The sequence below is a fragment of the Mchenga conophoros genome, linkage group LG3 (assembly GCF_057382185.1).
Source record: "Mchenga conophoros isolate Kocher_MC1m ecotype Shallow Benthic linkage group LG3, M_conophoros_male_GT1.1, whole genome shotgun sequence".
In the NCBI taxonomy this organism is placed as follows: Eukaryota; Metazoa; Chordata; class Actinopteri; order Cichliformes; family Cichlidae; genus Mchenga; species Mchenga conophoros.
The window spans coordinates 63,103,459-63,126,633 of record NC_140528.1 but is presented as its reverse complement, the minus strand read 5'-3'; the positions used below and the strand labels follow the sequence as shown (position 1 = coordinate 63,126,633).

The 23,175-nt window shown below is 41.0% G+C and overlaps 1 protein-coding gene across 2 annotated transcripts in view; it reads left to right on the top strand.

Annotated features, from left to right (window-relative positions):
* The first annotated feature begins 1,251 nt into the window (after window positions 1-1,251).
* intu (inturned planar cell polarity protein) overlaps window positions 1,252-23,175 on the top strand; it is a 25,946-nt gene continuing 4,022 nt past the window's right edge. Inside the window, exons 1-11 of one of the 2 annotated variants that reach the window (XM_085266409.1) lie at window positions 1,252-1,525; window positions 3,738-4,327; window positions 6,711-6,796; window positions 13,260-13,475; window positions 17,108-17,226; window positions 17,833-17,922; window positions 18,535-18,612; window positions 20,026-20,212; window positions 20,515-20,568; window positions 21,156-21,218; window positions 21,498-21,707. In XM_085266409.1, coding sequence (XP_085122535.1) covers window positions 1,440-1,525; window positions 3,738-4,327; window positions 6,711-6,796; window positions 13,260-13,475; window positions 17,108-17,226; window positions 17,833-17,922; window positions 18,535-18,612; window positions 20,026-20,212; window positions 20,515-20,568; window positions 21,156-21,218; window positions 21,498-21,707 — 1,779 coding nt within the window. In that variant the 5' untranslated portion in view covers window positions 1,252-1,439. Of the gene's footprint in view, window positions 1,526-2,189; window positions 2,448-3,737; window positions 4,328-6,710; window positions 6,797-13,259; window positions 13,476-17,107; window positions 17,227-17,832; window positions 17,923-18,534; window positions 18,613-20,025; window positions 20,213-20,514; window positions 20,569-21,155; window positions 21,219-21,497; window positions 21,708-23,175 lie in introns of those variants that run through there. The other variant, XM_085266400.1, reaches the window with a different exon arrangement.

The window sequence follows — 23,175 nt, the reverse complement described above, 5'->3', positions numbered from 1 at the left end:
TCAGATCCACATTCAACAAAGAGATTGGCCTGTAGGAGGCACAATCTTCAGGTAGCTTACCTTTTTTAAGTATAAGGGATATATTGGCTTCCCTTAAAGAATTGGGCAAGAGACCCTTTTTAAAGGAGTCATTGTACATGTTCAGCAGCGGGCCAGCTAAAATTTCTCTGAATTCTTTATAAAACTCGGCACATAGTCCGTCTGGTACTGCTACTTTGCCAGCCTTCAGCTCTTTAATGGCATCTGTTTTGATATGGGAGAGTCCAATTTGAGGTTCTGGTCTCCAGACACCCTGGGAAGGTTAAGAGGGGCAAAAAATACATCCAATAGGTCTGCTGTATTAGTCTGAATTTGTGGTTTATAAAGGTCTTCATAGAAATTTCTAAATATATTATTAATACTGGTGTTGTCAAAAAACTGTTTACCATTTACATCTTGGATTTGCCTAGCAAATCTAATTTTAGTCTCTGCATCTTTTGTCAGTAGACAGTCTAATGCCGAGCATAGAGCATAAATTTCTTTGAGTTTACCCTTAGAAGGTTTTTTAAGATAATCTCCTTCTGTGTGTTTTAGCTTGGATTCCAAAACCTTCCTTTGCTCTGCTTGTCTACGCTTCTTACCTTTAGTATATGAAATAATGAGACCTCTTGAGTAGGCCTTTAATGTCTCCCAGAGTAACGACGGGTTATCCGTGGAGGGTGTATTAATTAACAAGAACTGTCAATCCAAGATCGTACAGGATAGAGGGGTCAAAGTGCCAATGGCTATCCTGGGGGGCGGATTCCTGACGTTGCAATGAAGGAAAACTGTCGCATGGTCTGATATAACTATGTTACCAATCGAGCTAAACGTAACTGATGGCAAAATAAGGTTTGGGACGAAGAAGTAGTCAATTCTTAGTAGTAAGATTATAACTGATTCAGCTTTTTTCCAAGAGGTTTAATGCAATAAAAACGCTACAAACTGTGTTTTTTACTGCGTGGTTAAGTAAATGAGCATTTTTACATCACTTGCAGCAGCATTGCGTGATTCTCTGTGGATTTTATTTTTATGTACATATAAATGTGGGCTTGCCTGCAGAGCTTTTTTGTTGGTAGGCGTGTTTCTGCTCCACCTGCCAAGAAGACTGCCGGGACACATTCCGCCCTGCTGGCCTGCAAAAACACTCAAAACTATGAAAGGAGAAAAGAAATAAAGGAGGACCCGCTTTGAATTGTTGTTGAACCGTGCACCCTGTGATTGACGTGAGAAACTAGGGGGAGGATCCTGTCTGGGCTCAGACGCAGTTTGGGTTGCACGCTGCTGCTCGGGCATACAGAAACTTCAGGACGGAGAAGAGGCATCCATCAGGAGGACTAATAAAAGTTTTAAAGGATTTCTCTTCGGGAGTCTTCTTCTTTTATCGGGCAGGCTCGTCCCGGTGGAAACATGAAACATAAATGATGTTCAACGTTTCCATAGATGGAGGTTCATTCTCTAAGAACCTGGAGGACTTTGACTCCATCCGCAGTGTTCTCCTTTACAGGTCAGTCTAAACTTCACTTTACCCTCAGTGAGCATACAGAGCATTTACGCACTTTATTTATTTATTTATGTATGTATTTATGTATTTATTTATTTTTCTACAAAGGCGACGTCCCGTGCTTTCATTTGCTCGGAGACACTGTTTTGCTGAAATCCTGAGGGGATTTAAAAAACCTTATGTATTCAGGGAGGTGGAGGCACCGGGCATCAAAATAAAGGTGCAAATTAACAAAATAAAAGCCTATATTGTCATATTTTATAGGCTACTTAAGGCTCCATATTCTTTCAGTTTCTTTACTGGATTTTTTTAAAAATTTAAAACATATAAATCATTAGCAGTTAAACTGAATTATTACTCATAGTACGTATAATATGAGCAGGCTTGAGCTGTTGTCTGTGTGCTTGCTGCATTATTTTATAGGAAATAGCTTCACGGTGCCAAATAAACCGTTAAGTGTGTTATCGTACGTAAACATGAAGTAAACCGTATCCCCGACCCGTTATAACATGATATGCTTATGTTGCTAATAATTGGCGGCGTGATTGACGGAAAACACTATTTTAACAGGAAACTTCAGCAGGAAAGCAGCTAGCAAGAAGCAAAAGCTTCTGCGTTGTCAGGGGCAACTGTGCTATCCACCAATAGAATTCGGTGCTCACGTGTCACGTGACCACACCACAGCGCTCACCACTGCTTACAACATGGCGAGTGGATGTTGGTGCTTGTTTTGGTGAAAGTTCCTCTGTTTTTTCGCGCTTTTGGTGAACTAAGCCGTCCATAAACCGATGGCCACCGCGAATCCCCGCCACTGTGCCGGGAAAAGTATATCCAGCCGCCACACGGACGAAGAGACAGCCCAGAGCGACGAAGGTAGTGACTGTGGATCCACAGCATCGAGTTTCAGCAGCTCCGACTCCTCAGAGTAAGGACACACTATGTGTCAGAGACTAGAAACGTTTCACCTGTCTGTTCATTTCAAATGTCCAGATAAATGTTGCTTTTGAGTGGGAGTACTGCTAGGTTGTCAGAGAGCGGTGTCCGCAGTTTCCGTCTCCTCCCTTGTGCTTTTCATAGCTCTGGGCAATGTTTTCAACTTGGGAGGTAAACCTTCATAAATAATTACATGCTTTCTTAGTAAATTTATGGATGCCGTGTAAAAGCTACTTACCGCAACTTCTTAAAGTTAAAAGAAGAAAGACCCGAGGCAAAAATAGCTCCAACTCTTTTACATATGATGTTTGTACATATGGTGTTTTTCTCTGTTCTGTTTTTACAGCATGCACATGGTAGACATTGACATATTTTAGGAGTTTTGATATTTGTTCTACAGTTCACTCAGAAACCCCCCAGAAACAAACAAAAGTGCAACATGTTTGTGTGTATTTTTTTAAGGGGCAGTGAGACCTTGACACTGTTACAGGACCTTTCTGTATTTCCACCACATCTACCTAGATTCCTACAGAGACTGCTGCTGGCCTGTTAGGGATCAGGGATGAATATTCAAACACTAAAATAGTGATTATATGTGGTGCACAATAGGAACAGAGGTCGCACAGAGGTCAGATGTTGGCTTAACAGAAATATGAGATCTTATTAAAGGGTGGCACAGTGTTGGAGTAGTTTGCACTGTCGCCTAGGTTCCTAGTTTGAATCCTGGCTGGTGTCTTTCTGTGTGAAGTTTAGAAAATGCTATATAAATATATAGTTATACAAGTTTTCAGTGGTCAGTACGAGTAGAAAAGTGTTATATAAGTGCAAGTCATTTACATACCTATTTGTTGGCACTAATAAAAAGTAATCTAGTAATAAAGAAGTTAGAATCCATTTATTTTGAGCTAACTGAGAATAAAACAGAGATCAAAGAGGGGTTGGAGATTATAACCATTTGATATAATAGGATTTAAAGCCACCTGAGCTGGCATTTCAGTAAGTGTGGGAAACATATTTAGGTCAAACAGGACCTGATATTGTGTGATAATGGTTGCTTTTCTGCAAAAACAACTGTTGTAAAACCTAAAAAATAAACTCCCCGCTCTCTGAAGCATTAATTCATGATTAATCCTCCATTTATTAATGGCAAACATGCCATTTATACATTCTAAATTCAGCTGCAGTTCAAAATTTGTTGTAGACACTTATTATGAGTGAATTCTTGGAACCATACGGTGAATATGAACAGTACATAAGGCTTAAATCCTCTGCTTTCTCTCAGTGACCTGGAACCAGAATGGCTGGACGACATTCAGAAGAACGGCGAGCTCTTCTACCTCGAGTTGAGCGAGGGTGAAGAGGAGGCTGCGTTGGCCCAGCAGGTGAATCAAGGTGTATCCACCAATCATGTTCGCTTCAGTGAAAAAGAGGCAGAGATCATCACAGAGCAAAACAAGAAGCAGCGCTGCGGCTCACGGGCAAAAGGTGAGCCCACGCTTAAAAAGCTGGCTAGGATCCTGAGGAGGAAACGGCGGCCTTCACAGCGTAGAGGAGGGAAGGATGGGTGTAAAGACAGCTCATCGCCTCCAGCATCAATCCTGAAGAACCAGCAAGGCCAAAGGCAGGGTGTGACTGTTCAGCAGCAGCAGCTGAAGGAGGTGTGTGTCTACCTCAACCCTAAACGTTTAGGAGGTTCTTCGACCCCTTTGAGTGATGGCGGAGGCCTGCTGGAAGCACTGCTGGGTGTGGTGCATCGCCCTGCCTGGAGCAGAGGTCAGGAAGACCCTGCAGTGCTCACACGGGAGGAAAGACTGACTGTTCATGGATTAATACCAAACAGTCCAGCCATCAAATGTGGCCAAATCCTAATTGGTAAGAACATAAATCCAAAAGTCAGCTGGTTTTATCAGTGAGGGATATATTTGTTACTTCAAAGCTTATACTTCAGAGAAAGAAAAGTATCTGGGTAGAAATTAATCACTTAATTGTAACAAAACTGTTTGCGGAGGAGCTTGCGCCATCCTCAGAACTAAACTCCTACCTTCACAAGTGAGGAAAAAGTAGCTATGTAGCCATTAAGATTCTGTAACAATCATCAGCAGAGTCGAGATTTTAGTTGTTTTAGTACTGATAAAGATGAAAATTTAAAAAGTAGAAGAGATGGGAGGAAAAAAAATACAGCCAGTGCTTGGGATTTAAAAAATCACCAAATATTGGTATCGGTTTTTAAAACCCTAGATTGGTCAGGCTTTAGTGGAGTCGTGTTTTAGTACTGACACATTAGTTTCCACACCACACAAGTGCCCTGCCAAAACACGGGCTGTAATTATGACGACATAGCCATAGTGACTGCACACAGATTTCTTTTTTAATAATCACCTAAGCAAAGCCTAAATGATGACTCTAGCATGCAACACAAGAAAAAAATCTTAGGGAAAAGAGAAAAGTCTGCACACCGTTTGCCTTCTGTTTAATAATCTGTTTTATTTTAAATTACACAATTAAACTCAAATTGGGATGTGAACTGTATCTAAATGATGTTTATAAATAAAGTTCATTTCTTAGGATTTGTTAATTGACTTGTTATTATCATCATTATCATAGTAAACAAAGTAACCTAAGTTTGTCATATCTTATTTATTTAATTTTGCTTCTTGCAGTGTAGGTAGTAGCCATGTGTGTTGAAACCATAGTGCTAGTAAGCAGTATAAATCTGTCTGGAGCACACTGACCTATCTGCCCTGTTTAAAGAAATTTATTCAGTGCCATATTTTTATTCATGTATTCGCTCAGAGCAGCTTTACATGATTCACAGTTGTGTGTTTTTTTAACTCCTTATTTGTTTATCCCAGGCTGTGTTGGAGTCACTCAGTTTATTGTCTGCTTGAAGCAAAAAGGTTTCAGCTTAGCTTTCTTCTGATTGATTTCCCTTCACAAACACAATGTTTGTGGGTTGGGCTCTTGTGTGTTGCATGACATGTTAGGGATATCCTCTAGCGAAGATCCAAGAGGAGAACAAACTAGGGATCGACTTATGTCAGTTTTATAGGGGGAGATAATCACGTTCAGTTTTCTTACCAGAGCCACATTTCTTATGATCCAGTCCTCACATACTTGTTTGCGTTGTCCCTTCAAAAAGCCTCTGTTAACATTTTACAGTAGCTGAAGCTCTGCGTGCTTGTCAGCGATGAAATCGAGAACAGTTGTGGTCCTGTAACTTCAGCCGAGAGGACTGCGATGTTTATCGCGACTCCAGCGATAACTGCTGCTTTACTTTCAAACCGCAGCTCAGATTTCAGGAGCTACTTCAGACTGAATGCACTTGTGTGATGGCCTTTTACTCTTGTCATGTAACCAATCAGATAGCGGGTGTAGGTGAGATATTGCTCTAGACTTCAGAGTGGCGACTGCAAAGAGAGATGTGGCTGCGTTAGAGCCAAATCAGCAAAATCCAAATGAATTATTTTTATTGTAAATCTGTAAAAATAAAAATAATAATAATGATCCCAATGATCAGGAAAATGTAGAATATCATTAGAAGATTGGAAGATTAGCAAAAAAAAATGCCTTAAACCTAATTCATCTACTTTAAAGAAAATCGTTATTCATGACCAACTCTAAACCTTTACGATCCTCCGCCTTAAATGAAGCTTTTACTGCAGATTTGCAGAGTGACTGGAACTTTGTGCGGTCAGATGTGGTCCTGTCTGTCTGAAAGCTAAGCATCTCTGAAGTGATTTTCTTCTTGGAGGACTAATCTTTTTTTTGTTGTACCAGCAAACAGAGGAATGCCAGTTGTGCTTCACCACAAATGACTACCCACATCAGTTACGGTTTAGAGGAGCTTTTATGCAGTGCAGCTACATGTTTGAACAATTAGACTGCTTAAATACCTGAAATAGCTCCGTTACTGAGTCGATGGAGCGCTTCTCTGCACAAGAGCAGGTGAAGCTCTTTACCGAATACAAACAGCAGTGGGTTTAGTAGCAGATTGCAGTTGCATATAATTAGTTTTTACAGGAAAGGGGTTGGCATAAAAAAATGAAGGTACATTTCCTTGTTATGGTTACATTAAAGAAACCTGTTTTGTATATCTACCAGATGCTTTCTAACTCTCACTGTATGTCTCAGTCCTAATATACACGGCATGTCTATCTTTCTGTATGATGACAGTGTATTTGTTAAAACTTGCTGCTTTTGTTCTGATTGAGCCAGTTTACTTGATAAATATATACTTTCTGCATGTTTTTCTCAGGCGATGCGCTCGTAGCTGTAGACGATGTCGACGTGACCTCGGAGAACATCGAGAGGGTTCTCTCCTGCATCCCGGGACCAACGCAGGTCAGTGTGTGCGTGAAGCTGCCAAAATCACTTTTCCTGCTGGTGTTTGGAATTGGTGACATGCCGGTGGTGTAGTCAGTGATGATTTCCAGATCTGGATAAAGCTGACACGGGGAGTTGACGATAGCTCTGACGTACCTGGATTACCTGTAGCAGCATTCATTTATGGCTTTTATGGCCTTTTTTTTTTTTTTTTTTTTTTTTTGACACAGCGAATCAACAGGAGTTTGTATTCTCAGCCTCTGTTAACAGTTAGCTCCAAAGTGACATGTTTTTTGTTTTGTAGTTATGCCTCTGTGAACTACCACGGTGGATTTTAATGAAGAAGTGCGGACTTTCAGCTTATCTTTTTAAACTAGTTTTCCACTAACTGTTTATGAATTACAGACATTTTTTTGTAAACACAGGCTCAACATTAATTGTAAAGATTAACATAATTTTAATATAAGGAATACTTTTTTACACTTTGATTGAAATCCTTTGCAGTCAAAAGTCTAGAACCCGTGAACTTCACAAAATGCTGTATTTCCACCTTAAGTTGCTTCTTGTTTTTGGGTCTCTCTGCCTTATGTTTGATTTTCAGTAACAGTTATGCTCTATTGGGTTGAAGAATATCCCATTTCTTTACAAACTCTTGGCTTGTTTTTTGTGTACTTGGGAACTGACCTTACCTGGTCATGAAGCTGCTCATCAGTCAGTTGTCAAATTACTTTTGAGCCTTTTGTATAAAAATGGCTCCAAGTCGTAAAGAGTTAATGTATAACATAAATAAAGCTAGAAGTCTTACTGTCAATATTGGGAGGCCCCTTTTTTATTTGATGGCCACTTAATGAGTGTTTTGTGTTGCCCTCTTTTCATTTGGTTTGATTTCTAAATGTATAAGGCAGCATGTATGCTTTTAAGATCCCGCTGCCTGTCATGAGCAGCAGTTGTCGAATGCAGATACAGATCAAATTGCTTTAAAACGCAGCGGGCCTGCCAAGCTGCTAAATTGTGAGTAAAAAAGCATAAGCCAGCACTGTTTAGAAAGCCTTCAATGATCCTTTGATCGTCAGCAAAGAAAAAAAAACAACAACCCGCAGTCTGCGTCTCAGATGTGCATTTTCACCAAAAAGCAGACCATCAAAAAGAAGGAATTTGCAAATGACAGAGTGTACGCAGAGTTGATGGCAAACATGGCGGATGCACAGGACGGCGGTGTGACTATTTTTCGGTGCCACAGGAAGCTGTTGCGGGACTGAAAGCTCAGCTGATTAGAAGTTGTAGTCGGAAACTAAATTACATCGTACGGGAAGAGCGAGAGAGATTTTTGGGGAAAAATGCGCAGCTCCTCGGGCACCGTGATGACTTTCAGAAACTTGAAATAGAGCTGTGCTGCTGACAGAATCATTGTTTGGTGTGCGTGTGGGTTTGTTGGAGGATAGAGTGTGTTTCTGTGCGCCGAGCCTGCCAAATGGAACACAGACAGTAGTTATTAAGTTTGAAGGGACAAATATTAGTATTAAAGTCAGTCCACCATGGCCTTTACCAACCCTGAATGAACTACAGCTTTTCCTTTGTGCCTGCATGTGTGTGTCCATCCATGAATGAGCGGTAAATGACTGACATCAACAGACTGGAATTCTAGCAAGAGCACACTCCAGTCTAACCACATCCTTATTATTTATGATGAGAGAAAGTGCTGCAGTTAGCCCACTCGGCCTCTTTACTCAGAGATTTCCCCAATTTATGCCCAGCCTCTTTCAAACTGTGGTACACCCTTATTTTTCACGTCATTTCAATTTGATGTCCACAGCTCAGAACTTACCGCTTTCATCATCTGTGCACCCAAAATAATTAAAGATATGCTATCATTAAATCAGTTTTTTTTTTTCTTTCTTTCTTTTTTTTTTACAGCTTTTAGAAGTCACTTTGCAGCACTGAGTTTGAAAGGTAGATCAGCGGGTGTTTCACCAGCGCTAACTTCTTCTTTAATAATACCCTTAAATTGGCTCAAATGGCCGAGCTCCCAGATGTAGGCGCCTGCTGGAGAGGCGGGTGGCCTGTGGTTAGTGCTGACAGGCCTTGGAGAGTTCTCAGGGAGCGATCGCTGGTTTAAAGAAATAAGATTTAAACATTTTGACCAGGTAATTTGATCTTTTTTCTAAAATATATTGGGTAGTCTCCATGTAGTCTAAAGTTGGGAGAAATAAATACAGATTTATACCTTTGGAAAGTCTGCATCGGCTTATTATTTACTTCTCCGAGCAAACAATGCCCGTGTTAGAGTTTTAGCTCCAGATTGAGTTTTTTTTTTCTTTAGAAAACTGTTCGCATAAATCAGTGTGAGCGGTTCTACAGTGTGCAATAAATGGCATAGTTCACATTCTGTGTTTCACAACCAGATTGTAGTTTTGGTGTGACTAGTGACAGTGGAGATGTAGTGGTTAAAACTTACTCACTGTGGGTTGAGGTTAAGTCTCAATTCTGTTCACTTCGCCTTTCTGCTTTTCCTGCAAACATTTTACTTAGAAAAAACGACTTAAAGCAGCTTGGTTCACCCCATAGGGTGCTGACCTTGGACAAGAGATAAACAGCATGCAAGCACAACCATATTGCTTCAGTTCATGTCAGCTTATTAACTTTTTATCAGGAAAGACACTTAACCCTTTAATCCCAAGTGTATCATGTTTGATACAAGAGTTTTTGAGACCTCTATATCAGCGGTCCTCAACCTTTTCTGTGCCACGGACCGGTTTAATGTCAGTCAATATTTTCACGGACCAACCTTTAAGGTGTCGCAGTTAAATACAACAAATAAAATGATACGACCAAGAAAAAATTGTGGTATTTTGTAAATATAATAATAAACACAAATTCACTGTGTAATTGTGTAACTTTATTAGCAGCGTCCTCCTGAAATGCGCCAACAACATTGAGAGTAAAATCCTCCTCTCTGCCCCTTAATGCTCTCTGGTCGCTATGGTAACGCGTAAATATTTCTTTCAAAATCAGACACACAGCTACAACACGGGAAAAGACCGAGTTAACAGTAAAAACCCTGAAAACCATAAATTTCACACCCGATCCTCAACTCTCGCGGTCCGGTACCAAACGACTCACGGACCAGTACCGATCGTGGCCGGGGGGTTGGGGACCGCTGCTCTATATCATCAGTGTGATTTATAGGTTTTTGTTTAAGGTAAACAAAATATGATTGCACAAAAATGAAAACACACGCAAATTAATATATCTTTTTTTATGTCCGATGGTCAAATAAACATACCAGCTTAAAAAAAGTAATTAAGTGCCCTGCCCATATGGTATTTATAAGGCTTTTTATTTACTATTCATTTGGAAATCATGAAAGTGGGACTGCGCTCTGTGTTTTAGCAGGAGCAGTTTCTTATAAACAAAAGTCTTGAGTTAAAACAAAAGAAATTGAGCTGGTCTAAAAATATCCCATAAATTTATACTTGGTTAAACACAGTATTTTAAGCAATACTCTGCTTTGCCCCTTTGTGCCACGCTAAAGTCTCACTGGCGCTCACGGGTTGAAATACTAAATAAAATGTGATGTGGTGAGAACCTGACTTTTTTAGCTGAAGATATCTTAAATACCAACGCTAACTGAATCGTTAATTTTTGGGTTTAATCCTCATATAAATGTGACCTAGTTTAAGACAACCACATAAAGGAAATGTCTTTTTCTTCAGCCGGTTTTTACAAAAGATTCATTACATATAATATTTATGTGTGTAAAAATGAAGAATGAAGTATAGCTTTGGCTAATATTGTGTAGTTTAGCCACAACAAGCTGTTGTCTCCCCATATCAACTTGATGAATGTTGAGTGCATGAAAGGTCGGGAAGGTGTAGTGGTTGCGTTATGGGTGTTAGAGGGCACCATGTCTGTTCACCGATGGTCAGTCACAGTGGACGTAGGTGGCCTCCTTTATTCATCTCTCAAACCATATATCTCTCTTTTCTTTGGGTGCAGGTGTACAGCTGAGTCCTGTCCTGTTTAATTGCCTGTTTCAAATTCCCCTCCAGCATTTGAGTACAATTCAAACCCTGTGCTTCTGTGGCAGAGCCTTCCACAAACTATAGCTGTGGTCTTCTTCCAGCTCAGCTTCTGCTTTAACACAGATTGCCTCTCTGTGTCATAAATCTGTTTGATATGATGCAGAATTCGCATTCGAATGAATGATGGCATATTTTCTAGTCCCCGAGGCAGTGAAGTAACCCCAGACTCTAATATTTCCACCACCATGCTTCACATTTGGTATGAGCGTCTTCTCCTGAAGAACTGTCTGTTCTAAAGACGTCTGGTAATACTAACCCTGGTCCGTGTGTCCATCCGTCTGTAACTCTGACCCGTCTGTCTGGAGCACATTATTATAAAAAGCCAGGGTTCACTCAGATGGTTGTTTTTTGTTCAACTTATAGTTTTGCTCTATTGCTCTTTTTGGAGTACAAAGTCTTTTTCCTGGCACACCTCCCATGTAGGTTAAATTTAAATGAGGTAAATTTGTGCAGTCTCGATCATAGATGGACTTCGACATCAAGAGTTACCTACAGGTCCTCTAATGAAATTAGGGAGTTCTTGGAGACGTCTTTTAACATCAGTTTGGTGTTGGATTAAACTTGCTTGGGCCACCAGCCCTTTAAAATCTCTGCCACTTGTAGGTAATTTTCCTTGGAGTGAAATATATTTTTAAAAAATAATTTAAATATGTTTTTTTTCCACGTCCTTTTCCTCCTAAAGAGCTCTTTAGGTCTTGGCATTATAGCAAACTGAACAACAGACCCTAAATGTTGCTGTCACTCATCTTCTATTACTTTTATTTTCGTAGATTAAACAGTCTTTTAATAAGTTGTGAAAAGACTTGCTTATTTGTTTCAGTGTATCATCTTTAATAATATCCACAACATTTTTTGTCCCGCTTTTAACTCAGCTTTGTTTTGATTGGTTGTACCTCATAAACAGAAGGTTTGAATGGTATGTGGGCGGGGCTTCTGCGCTCACAGACTATGTGCTCTGATGAACATGATAGTGATATGGTTTCTATACCACATCATACAGATTAAAGATTTGAAGAAAAAAATGCGTGGAACTCACTGTTTAAAGCACTCTGAGTTCTTTTGCACATGCTCAGCTCAGTATTTGAAATTTGACCACGTTTAATATGACCACTATAATCCAATGTTGTATAACCACTGACAGAAAACAAGGAAAAGCTCCAGAGGCCTGCTTCAAATTGTTAAAGGAAGGAAGAAGGTAAAGCTTTATTCATCCAGCTCTTCCTGAGCAACTCTTGCACACATTATGTTAACCAGCTGTTCCCTCTCACATCTGGACTCTGGCTCTGATTTACTTGAATTAGCATCAGCTTAGCTCCATAATTGGCCTCTGTGGCGCTGACAGCCTTCAGCCCAGAGTCAACACAGCGTGTGCGCAGGTATGCCGCTATAGCGTGTCTTTACTGTGAGCCGTCAGCACTAACTTCAGCCTGAACGATTCTTTAATTCAGTGTTTGCGTATGAGCGCACATACGTCCACACGGTCTTTCTTTGTGTTGATTCATTTTTGGTGTGTTTCTAATCTGTATGTGCATAAAAGAGGCTCTCTTGAAATGGAGAAAGCAGTAATCACAGGGCCTAACTAAAAAGTTTCATTAAATAAATACAGATCTTCTTTAATCAAAACTCCAGCACGATGATTTTAATTCATCTGTCTCCAGACTCGTCTATCGTGTCCTAATCTGTGAGGTCAGCAGGCAGCCTCTGACTCCAGCTATAATCACACTTAAATGTAGGTCTGACAAATTGTTTAAACAGAGACACCGCAGAGTTGCAGTTTCTCATCCTCCTGTGCGTCTCGGACACATGTGTTTCCATGTGCGGATGGTCCGATTTCCATGCGGCTCTTGTGTCTGTTTCCACTGCGACTTTCTATGAATGACAATGTGAAATGGAGGACTGTGGATGGAAAGTAAAACTGCTGCATGAATGAGAGCAGCAGTGCTGTCCGCTGCCTCAGCGCTGTTCCTCGGCCTTGTGAAGCAGTCTGGTTTTAATTTTAGTCAAACACACACACACAACCGCACCGATCTCTGCTATGTGTCATGCTGCGGTTAAGCCTAGATGTCAGTGTCACTTTCTCTTTGACAGTCGCCGTCCCGCTTTTCACTTTTCTCCTTAGTGAATGTGTAATGATTGAAGGTTTTTTTTTTCTTTTTTCCCGTCTTTTGGAAGCATGGCGCACATGCACACCTCGCCAAGTATAATCAAGTGGAGACGCAGTGACTTGCAGAATTTTTAGAAATGAATGAAATCTCTGAGAGGCCCTGGCAGGCAGACTGATGAAGTGATATTGTAAAAGAATGGCTGATTTTCTTCTTTGTCTCTCGGTTTGTTCCTTTACACTCAGAACTATTTCTCCGTAGTCTTTCTCTGATTTCCCTCATGTGTTGCTCCTCCAGGTGAGGCTGACCATGGAGACCGTGGCTCCGTTGGACCGGGTCAGCGCTGGCGACACTTCCCTGATCCGTAGGACAAAGGCCTCTCCTCCAGTCAGCCAGCTGGTGCGGCTGCTGTGGGGCGAGGACACAGCCGAACTTCAGATGTCCATATCGCACATCCCTCATATCGTCATGTACCTGTCACTCAAACTGGACTCCACATCACCACAGGAGGAGGTTAGACAATAAAAATGCTACGATGAACAGTCTTTAAAGTTCATTTAATGAAATCTTTGTGCTGCGTTGGTGCTGCGCTGAGCTTTGCAGTCTGCAGTCTCACTCTTGTTCATGTTTGTGCTGTTGTTGATCCTTTAGGTTTGCCACGTCACAGAGAATTACAAGTTTTATAGACAAAGAACTTCTTTGAAGTTAAATGAAACTCGAGTGTTTAAAAACAGAGAAAAGTCTCCAGTGGAGACATTGTTTGTGCTTGTTCTCTTTGTTTCTCTGATCTTCATTGTTTTTTGCTTTGCTTATTTCTCACGATGACAAAGTCCGATGTGGCTTCTTTTCCTGTTTGAGCCAGCTTTTCAGCCAGTCAGTATTTAACCACACAGATTTCTTATTCCAGATGGCAGACTTTTTGGAGGTTTGTGCATGAACGTGTCTCAGTAATCTTCCTGCTCAATATTCTGTGTGAAACTCAAAAGTTACACAGACAGACATGGAGCCATAAATCATACTCAAAGACCTACACTAGCACTAAATGGCGTTTGGACCGTCTTTTGCCTTCAGATCGTCCTTAATTCTTTATGGCACAGATTCAACAAGGTGCTGGAAACATTCCTCAGAGATTTTGGTCCTTTTTGACATGACATCATCACACAGTTGCTGCACATTTGTTCACTCCACATCCACGATGACAATCTCCTGTTCCAACACGTGCCAAAGGTGCTCTACTGGATTGAAATCTGGTGACTGTGTACACTACTGTGAGCTCACTGTCATGTTCTTGAAGCCAGTTTGAGAGGATCTGAGCTCCGTGGCATGGTGTGTTATCCTGCTGTGATCAATAGTGGGTCAGCCACCACCTCCAAAGGGGACAACCTCCATTAGGGTTTAAGCGCCTGGTTCTCATCATCTTTTTGAAGAAGCTTCTTGGATAAAAGGTGACGCGCCTTCACAAACTTAAAGTCCTCTTTTTCCATTTTCAAAAAAATTTGCAGAGCTTCAAAACATATTTGAGTTAAATAATGACCCAGCCTATTAAGTATAAGTGAGCCTGTCAACATTACTAATAAACTATTTAAATGTTTGAATTAATAACCACATGGGTACTCTACAGTGAGCTATACAGTATATAATTATTTGGTACTTTGAATGCTCATTGCAGTGATACCAGGTTAACTGCTTTATGTAGGAAAAAAAATAAAACGACTTATTTTGTTATGAAACATTTGCATCTGCAGACATGTCCTATTTTGAAACAGTAGCTATAAAACTTTACAGTACCTGTTTTTGTTTGTCTGTTTAATTTTGCCTGAAGTGCAGCGTAAGTGTAAACCAGCAGCTTGTTGTTTGGTGAAAGCAAACTTAAAGTATTTGGGGGAATTTTTGTATCCTTCCCCAGTTATGTCTATGCAACCATGCTAGCCACCAGTACTGAGGTTTAGCAACATCTAGGATATTATTAAAGATAAAGCATTGGCTTTGACACAATTTTTTTGGCAAAATGTTAAAACATTTTTGCATTTAAAGACTCCATTGAATCCCAAAAGGATAGACAAATAAAAAAATAGCAATTGTTTATTTTCATATTCATCTAGTTTTCTGTCAAAGTCTCTGGTGCTTCTGTTTCACTCATTTATAGCTAGTATTTAAAGTTATAACGAAGAAAAAAGTGTTTGCTGGGAAAAAAGGCAGTGCTGCTGACTCCACAGTGGTTATAAGTACTGTCACCAAAGCACTAAAGGTACGATTTGAAGGATTTATTGGCCAAAGAGCTACATTTAGACTTTGGGTCTTCCAGTTGAATTACAAGCAGAGTTCCTGTGTTTCTCTGCAAAAGGTTCCTGGAGGTCCTCCACTGAAAACAGGCTGCTATTAAAGAACAACATGTAGGGAGCTGTTAAAAGAGAAAGCCACCTTCAGACCTTAAATACTGCTGATAGGTTTGACCTAACTGAAACTGGCAGAATAAACAGAACCCTAAAGGCTGCTGTTGATATCCAAACCCCGGATGACCACATATTTTCCCATTCCTTTGGAGAGTAAATTGGTTTTTGGGGAAATCTGATCGTGACTTTTGTGGTCAATGGCTCTCATGACTCGGAGCAAACTCTATAAAACTCAATTTAAGACACTGAGCTGTGCTGAACAGACTGATTTAATTATCCACATTCTGACAAAGGGCATTCTGATAATGGAGTATTGAGTATTGGCCGTAGCTGTGTAGGAAACCCCAAGATTGGGAGTGGTGAGCTTCTCTTCTCTTCTGAATTTCTCTGATGTGAGTCAGACACTTCAGAAAACTACTACTCTGGACAGCGTCCAGCGCCTCCGGGTGCTACCAACCAAAACTAGAGAGTGGAGAGAAAAGCGAGAGGTGCTCTCCATCATTTTAATGCCGTGAACTTTCTATCCTGCCCCACGTTCCCTTTGCAGCAGCAGCGAGCTGTTCTTCCAGTCGGGCTATAAACAAAATAACATTTCCTATTTTAATTAGATCCATGTGCATGGTGCTGTTTTAACATCCCGTAGGTAGGACACAGCTCACTTGTAGTAAAGTGTTAATCCCAAAGTCTCTGCTGACCCACACCTCCCACACTGTAATCACATTTTCCCCGTGGACGCTGCTGGCAGGTTGACGTTGCCTTTATGGTTGCACTTCACTGTTCTGCAGTTCCTTTTTGTGTCTCTGCACGCCAGAGTTTTTTCTTTTTTTTTTTTTTATCTCGACCTAAAGAGCACTGGTGATAGAGAGTACAGCTTGTCTGGAGCCACATCAGCCAGCGGTTGATTTTTCTAAATGACAGTGCTGCGCACGAACCCGCTAAACTCTGACTTTGATTTTTTAAGTCCTTTGATTGTAGGGTAGTAGGAACCGGAGAGGTTCAGTGGTGATATTTTTGAGCTTTAGCTGTGCGATGTTTTGCTGATGTTTGTGTACAGGCTGAAGTTGCTTTCTGTGGTGGTTGTTCTGTAGCAGCCTCTCCGTGCGTGCTTTGTCCCCCAAGGTGAATATCTCCCATCGGCACTTGTTTGTGCCTTTGTTCTGGTTGCCAAGGCTATAAGAGGCCGTTCATTCAAAGTTTTTACCCCTCACCCACCATCCTCTTATCCTCTTGGCGGCTTGGATCTTATCCGCTCCTTTAAAGTTGCCAGCGTGCTGGGAGGAATACTAATAACTCAAACAATGCGCTGGATCTGCCCCAGAGTGCTCTGATTCTCTGCTGCTCTTTCTGCAGATTTTTGCAGTCGCAGGAATAAAAGTTGTACAGAAACTAGCTGAACATTAACCGTGTGCCGCTATGTCCCTGAGAACGAATGGCAATTAAATTCCTGTGTGTCCTCCAGGACAGGAAAGTCAAATATTTAAAATGTGTTTGGAAACATTGGTCTTTAAAGTGACATATTTTTGTTGCTTTTTGGAGCCAAAGTGACATTGTTGAGTTGTGGCTCATCCATTCTTTCTTTTTTTTCTCTCCATAATTTATGGCAGAGAGCATTTGGTAGCAGCCAAGTTCAGATATTTCACATTCTGCTATTGAAAAACTAACCAGAGTTTGTTTTCCCCTCTATGCAGCGTGCGCGATTTTAACAATAGAGTTTGTTTCAATGCTAAGCGACGCTGCTGTCTGTGTCTGCAGGAGGAAGTCTTGTACCAGTACCCTGTGTCTGGAGCATCCAGCCAGCTGAAAGGAGTGAGGGGGATCTTCATCACTCTGTGTGACATGCTGGAGAATGTCACAGGCGGGCGGATCATCAGGTAGGAAAGATAAAATGTGCTGCAGCGTGCTGAATCCAGGCTACGCACACAAGAAAATCAGCAGAGCCATCTAATCATCATATAATGCTTAGCCCTATAGATCTGTTATAAGATGATAAGGGGATCTTTGGAAGATATCTTCACATGTAAGGGGAAAGAGAACTCCTGTATTGCGTGTACTGCCAGTGACACTGGTCTCTTGTCACACATGGTGCGCTTATGATTCCAAACGCTCTGATACTTTGTCAGGCTGGAGCTCACTGCCTTTATAGACACTTACTGCCTATTAACCTGATTAACCTGGTTGTGGTCACAATGAAGCCACTTTTAATTTAAGTTTCCAATAAATTTTTGTAGCAGCTCCGCCCCAGTAGGTCGCTCCATGGTGTACTGGTTAACTCACCCACCCACATTACGTACGTAAAAAAAAAAAAAAATCAAAGAAAACAAACTACAACACTTTTCCCTTAAAGTGATCACTGCCCAGAGGGTGAGCTGCCTTGGCAGATGTGTGTACTACTAAGAGTGTTTCTTGTATTGTATTAAAATTAAGTCACCCATTTCACCATCTCTCATATCCTCATCCATCCTCTTTTTCCCTCCCAGTTCGTCTCTTTTACTCGGCAAACATCTGGTACATGTTGGCTACTGGAAAGAAAGCAACAATCTTCTGGTCATCGGCCTTCCTGCTGAGAGGTAGCCTCAGGCAGCGTTACACGCACACACACACACACACACACACACTTATGCTGTGAGGTCAACTGCAGGCACATTCGACATGCTGTGTAGATATTACACAAGTCGATAGCACATGGCAGGTGTTAAAGTTTGACAGTAATTTTTCACGTATATCTTTTTTCCTTTTTTAAATTGCTGCCCTGTCACTGATGTGGCAATAAATCCTCCGAGCATGACCTGTGCTCCAGAAATGAAGTATTTTTGGAAAGAAGGAAAGATTTAAGAGCACAATCTGTAAAAACAATCGGAAAGGACCGTCTTTTTTTCTTCATCTCCTCGCTTTTAACTTTACCATGTGCTTCTCTTTGTCCTTTGTTGGCCAGATGAATGCCTCTTTAAGAAGCACGTGGTCGTAAAACGCTTGGCGAGATGAGTCACATTAGCCACCTTTATGTTTGTAGCGGGTCAGCCCCGACCAGTCACCGTCTCACGCCTGGAAATAATGGATCGATTCTTGAAGAACACCCACAAGCAGAAAAAAAAAGCACTGCCGTAAAAATGTTTTTCTCCGTGGCTGCTGGCTGTTAATCCAAATATTTGATAAGCTTGAATTTTTCCATTTCCCTCCAGGGTTCCTCTGCTGTATCTGCAGACCGTGGTAGGAGACGTAGTCCGCACACTAAAAGTGATGTACGGCTCCTTAGACAGGTTGGTCACTGTTGCCTTTCCCTCAGTCCTGCTGAGAGCTGGTTGGAACTTCCTCTTTCTGGTTGCCATTTTTCCACATTATGCAAAATATGCTGAAATCAAAGTAAAATGTCTTAGCTGTAAAGCGCAAACCTTCCCCACAAACTCATTATTGTCTCAATTTGTCTACTTGATCTACTTTCTTCTCATGAGCATGTTTTTTTTCTTTTAAAGGGGACCTGTTCCACTCATTTCTAGGCCCATGTATGTAAGGAGGGAGTAGGGGGAATGTAATCACTTGTTTGTTTGTCTCTCTTTGTTAGCAGGTTTCTAGCTGTCATTTTTCATATTTTGCGTGATGGTAGATCACAGATGGTACAGCTTGGACAAGGCCACAGCAAATGTAACAATAAGTCTAAACATTTGACCTTAACCTTCATTGTTGGCGCCAAAGTTCAAACCTGACCTTGAGGAAAAAATGTCAAGAAACCATATTGAACAATACATTATATAAAAGGGATGGAGAGAGCTGTGCAACACACTTTTTAAGTTTATTTCCAGACTGTATAAATCTCTGCAGGAGGGAAAAATGTATATCATGTATATTGTGTGCAGATGGGAGGCAGAGGCAAATATAAAATTAACAAAAAATCCTGATTGGATGAATTTATGTGAGACACGCTGATACACCACAATTTACTTGGAAGAACATGGTAAAGATTTTATACCTCAAAGATAAAGTGTGAGAAACTGTTCATCCTGAGCAGGAGCACTACTGGACAATGTGTAGAAATAAATCTGCAGGTCTCTTCCAAAGCTGTTCTCCCACTGAGGCAGCTGGCAGAAAAAAATGTAATAATTGGTTCAGGAGTTGGTCTTTGACTTCACTGTAATTTATCTAGGAAACCTACCATCTGGACTCGATGAAAAAGATAAATACTTAGAATAAATACTTTTTAAATACTAATGGTGGGTAGCGAAACATGCCAGACTATTAAAGACTGGATAGAAATCACACAGGAAGTAGATGACATTTTATATGACACAAGCTGTGTCCAAATTCATGAATTTGGACACAGCTAAAGACTGGTCAAAATGCAACACATTTTTGAATCAGAGGTGTTTCTTCTCTGTCTGTGCATCTGTGATTTATCTGTAATTTAAATGTGTTATATGTTATAGTTTTTCAACTCTAGAAATGAATCTAAAAGGTGCTTATGTCATATGCCTGAAAAGACTAATTACAAGGAACACGACTGTGAGTGCAGTGATGTGTGCAATTTTATTTCATCTTTTCAGTTGTTTTTCTCATGTCTGTTATTAGTAGATGAACTTGTGCTTTTGCATGTTTGCCAATTTCATGAATTAACATTAAACAATAAAATTAAATATATTTTTTTAAAAAAGATTTCTTCTAATTGTGTCCTCCCACAGTGCGTTCTGTAAGGCGGACCACGCTCCCAGGTTGGACCATTTCTTCTGCCTGTTCTTCCAGCAGCTCATCCAGCCCTCGCGTCTGAGGGAAGGCTCCTCCTCGGCACCTCCGCCCGACATCTCAGGGACTCTCTTCCTGGACGGACTGCCGGCGGTTCGATGGCTCACGCTGCCTCCAGAAATCAAGGTACACTGCTGGATCTGTGAATGTAAAGTTTCTTCTATCTTTCTGTTCTTACATGTGGCTATAGCTTGTTAGTTTAGCTCTGGTGCCCCCTTGTGTTCAATATTAAAAACAATACCTGCTTGATTTTGATTGATTTATTAAATCTGATTAAATTTTAATGGACTTCATAATGACAGTGGGTGGTGGGAATAAAGCGTAAGAGTTCATGAAAAATCACATTTAAAATGACTGCAGAAGGCAGCTTTAGTGTTAATAATATTTATGTGTGTGCGTTTTGTTTGGTTGTTTGTTTTCATCTGTAGATGGAGGTGGACACGGTTCTGTCTGACTTTGAGTCTTCTGATTTTGGAGAAATGGTAAGAAATGTTAGTTTTCCACCTTTATACGTTCTCTCCTGCACATATAAAGCTGTGCTGTCTTTGCAGTCAGCTGCAAGTCAGTGAGGTTTAACTCTTTCTCATAAAGAACGTCTAACGACCTGCCCCTGGACCCTTAATGACGAGTTTTCACACTCATTATACATCAATAAACCACTCTGTTCAGAAACGAGCTTCAAGGTTTACTCGCAGCAGGCTTTCAGGGGTAAAAGGTTAAGTGGGCAAAGACACACGACCATCATAAGGGCTTCTCTTGAGCATGTGTGCATGTTTGCTGAGATCTGTCTTCTGTCTTGAGCAGCAGAAGGGAGAAGGTCAGACTATTTATAGGAAGGCGTTCATGTCTCTGTGTGTATTTTTAATGAGCAGCTAATGAGGTCTGGTCTGTCCCTTTGTACGCGCAGCGCTAACAGGTTAGAGATGGATTATTGATGCTGGGAGCAGTGAAGCTGTTACTGCTTTCACTTAAATGATCATTCTGTTGAGCTCCACTGATTTAATGTTGCACTCACACAACACACAGAAAACCTTAAATGTGACTTTTTTTGTTCTATGTGCTTTTACAGTCTGAGGATTTCTTTGGCCTGAGGCGTCTGTATATAATCCTCGGCTCCTGTTTGTTCTATAAGGTAAGTTTCATAGTCACAACACGCACATGCCTGCTTCAGCGCCAGCAGCCTTATCATGTTTTTACTTCCTGATAGCATCTACGGTCTACACAGCTATTCTCGTCCAGATAACAGTCATTGTGTACATTAGGTGGCCTCTCACACGGGATAACAGGATGATGAGTGTGTTCTGTGGCTCAACAGCAAATTTACAAACAAATTAAGCTGTTAAATTATTAACTGAGAGGATAAGGGAGACAGTAATTTATCCTTTCATGTTTCCACTCCCTCCCCTTCCAGTCCTACCTGATCGCCAACCACCTGCCTAAGGAGGACTTGCTGGACGTGTGTCTGTACTGCCAGCACTACTGCCTGCTGCCGCTGGCGTCAGAGCAGCGCGTGGGTCAGCTGGTCATCTGGAGAGAGGTGTTTCCCCAGCAGAGGGCTAACGGAGCCACGCCGGGCTACAGCCAGCCAGAGGGCCGACACTTCCTCCTCATTGTGGGGCTGGTAGGGAAGGAAATCACTGACTTGTTTTATTGATATTTATTCTTTTCCTTGACAAAACTCCTTTTCTCATTTCAAATAAAAGGAGCATTTAATTATCGTGTTTACACAAAACCCACTTTAATCCCTCTTTACATTCACCCTCCTTGTGTGAAGAAAAAAGTACATCATCTCTAAATTCTAAGCATATATTATCTGGTCCTTAGTATTCTAGTCTTAAAATGAGGTAAGTAAAACCTCAGATAAATGACAAAACATGACATATTACACCTGAACCAAAATTAAAATGTCTATGCAAACTTGCATAGGAATTAATTAGCAGTAGCAGCAGCAACCAGGTGCTGCTAATCAAATGCACTTGATTAACTGATCATCAAGTATGAAAGCAGAGGTTTTGGTGCAATGTTCCCTCTAATTTTTACGTGGCCGATCAACACAATTTAAAAAGTGGTATAAAATCCACACTTTTTCCAGCAATTGTTCCGTCTATGCTGCTCACATCTCCAATGGTTGTACACGTTGTTATTAACGTGGCTTCACTCCTCATCAGCCGCTTTTCCAGCTAAAACACCGGTGTCGGCACATAAGGACGCTGTCATAGCCTGTCAACGACGTTGATTATCTGCGTATATACAAATGTGAATCGCATTATTGTCTGGACTATGGGATAAGGTGGCATCGTTCTAATCCCATACAGGAGCAGCCAGTCACTGACTGACTAACACTGCAAAACAGAATTGTTAAAGTATTAATTTTAATTTCAATTCAGGTTAGATTTTTTTTTTTGTGCGCAACACAGATTTTCTGTGCGCAGAGACCGTGCCAGCAGTGCACAATTGCGCACACGCGCAGCTTAGAGGGAACATTGTTTTGGTGTGTGTTAACGCAGTTCCAAGGAGGGAAGACAATCAATTGGAAATCCATCATTGTAGAGCAAAAAAGATTATTTACATTCGAGGCAGTTGTCAGTCTTCCCAGGAGTGGACGTGAGACAGACGGTGCAATGCTGAGAGAAACTGCACAAAAACCAACAAAAAACAAGAGCCACATCTCAGACTCAGACTCTCAGTTAGCATGTTAAATGTTAAAGTTCATGACAGTCTTTGGAACCTGTTTGTTTACAGGGGTTTGCAGGAGAAAGCTTCTTTTCTCTAAAAATATAATAACAACATGGCTTATGTTTGCAAAGTTAGATCTGAACAAACCACAAGACTTCTAGTTGATGTTCTTCGGACAACACCTCATAACAGCTGTCAGCACGGCGGTGGAGGGGTAATGATTTGGGTTTGGGTTGCAGCCACAGGACCTGGGCATCTTGCAGTGTTTGAGACGACCATGAATTCCTCTGTATACCAAAATATTCTTGAGTTAAATGTGAAGCCAGCCGTCTGAGAAGCTTTAAACTTGGCCTAAACTGAGTAATGCCACAGAACATTGATCCTGAGCACAGCAGCACATCTACAACAGAGTA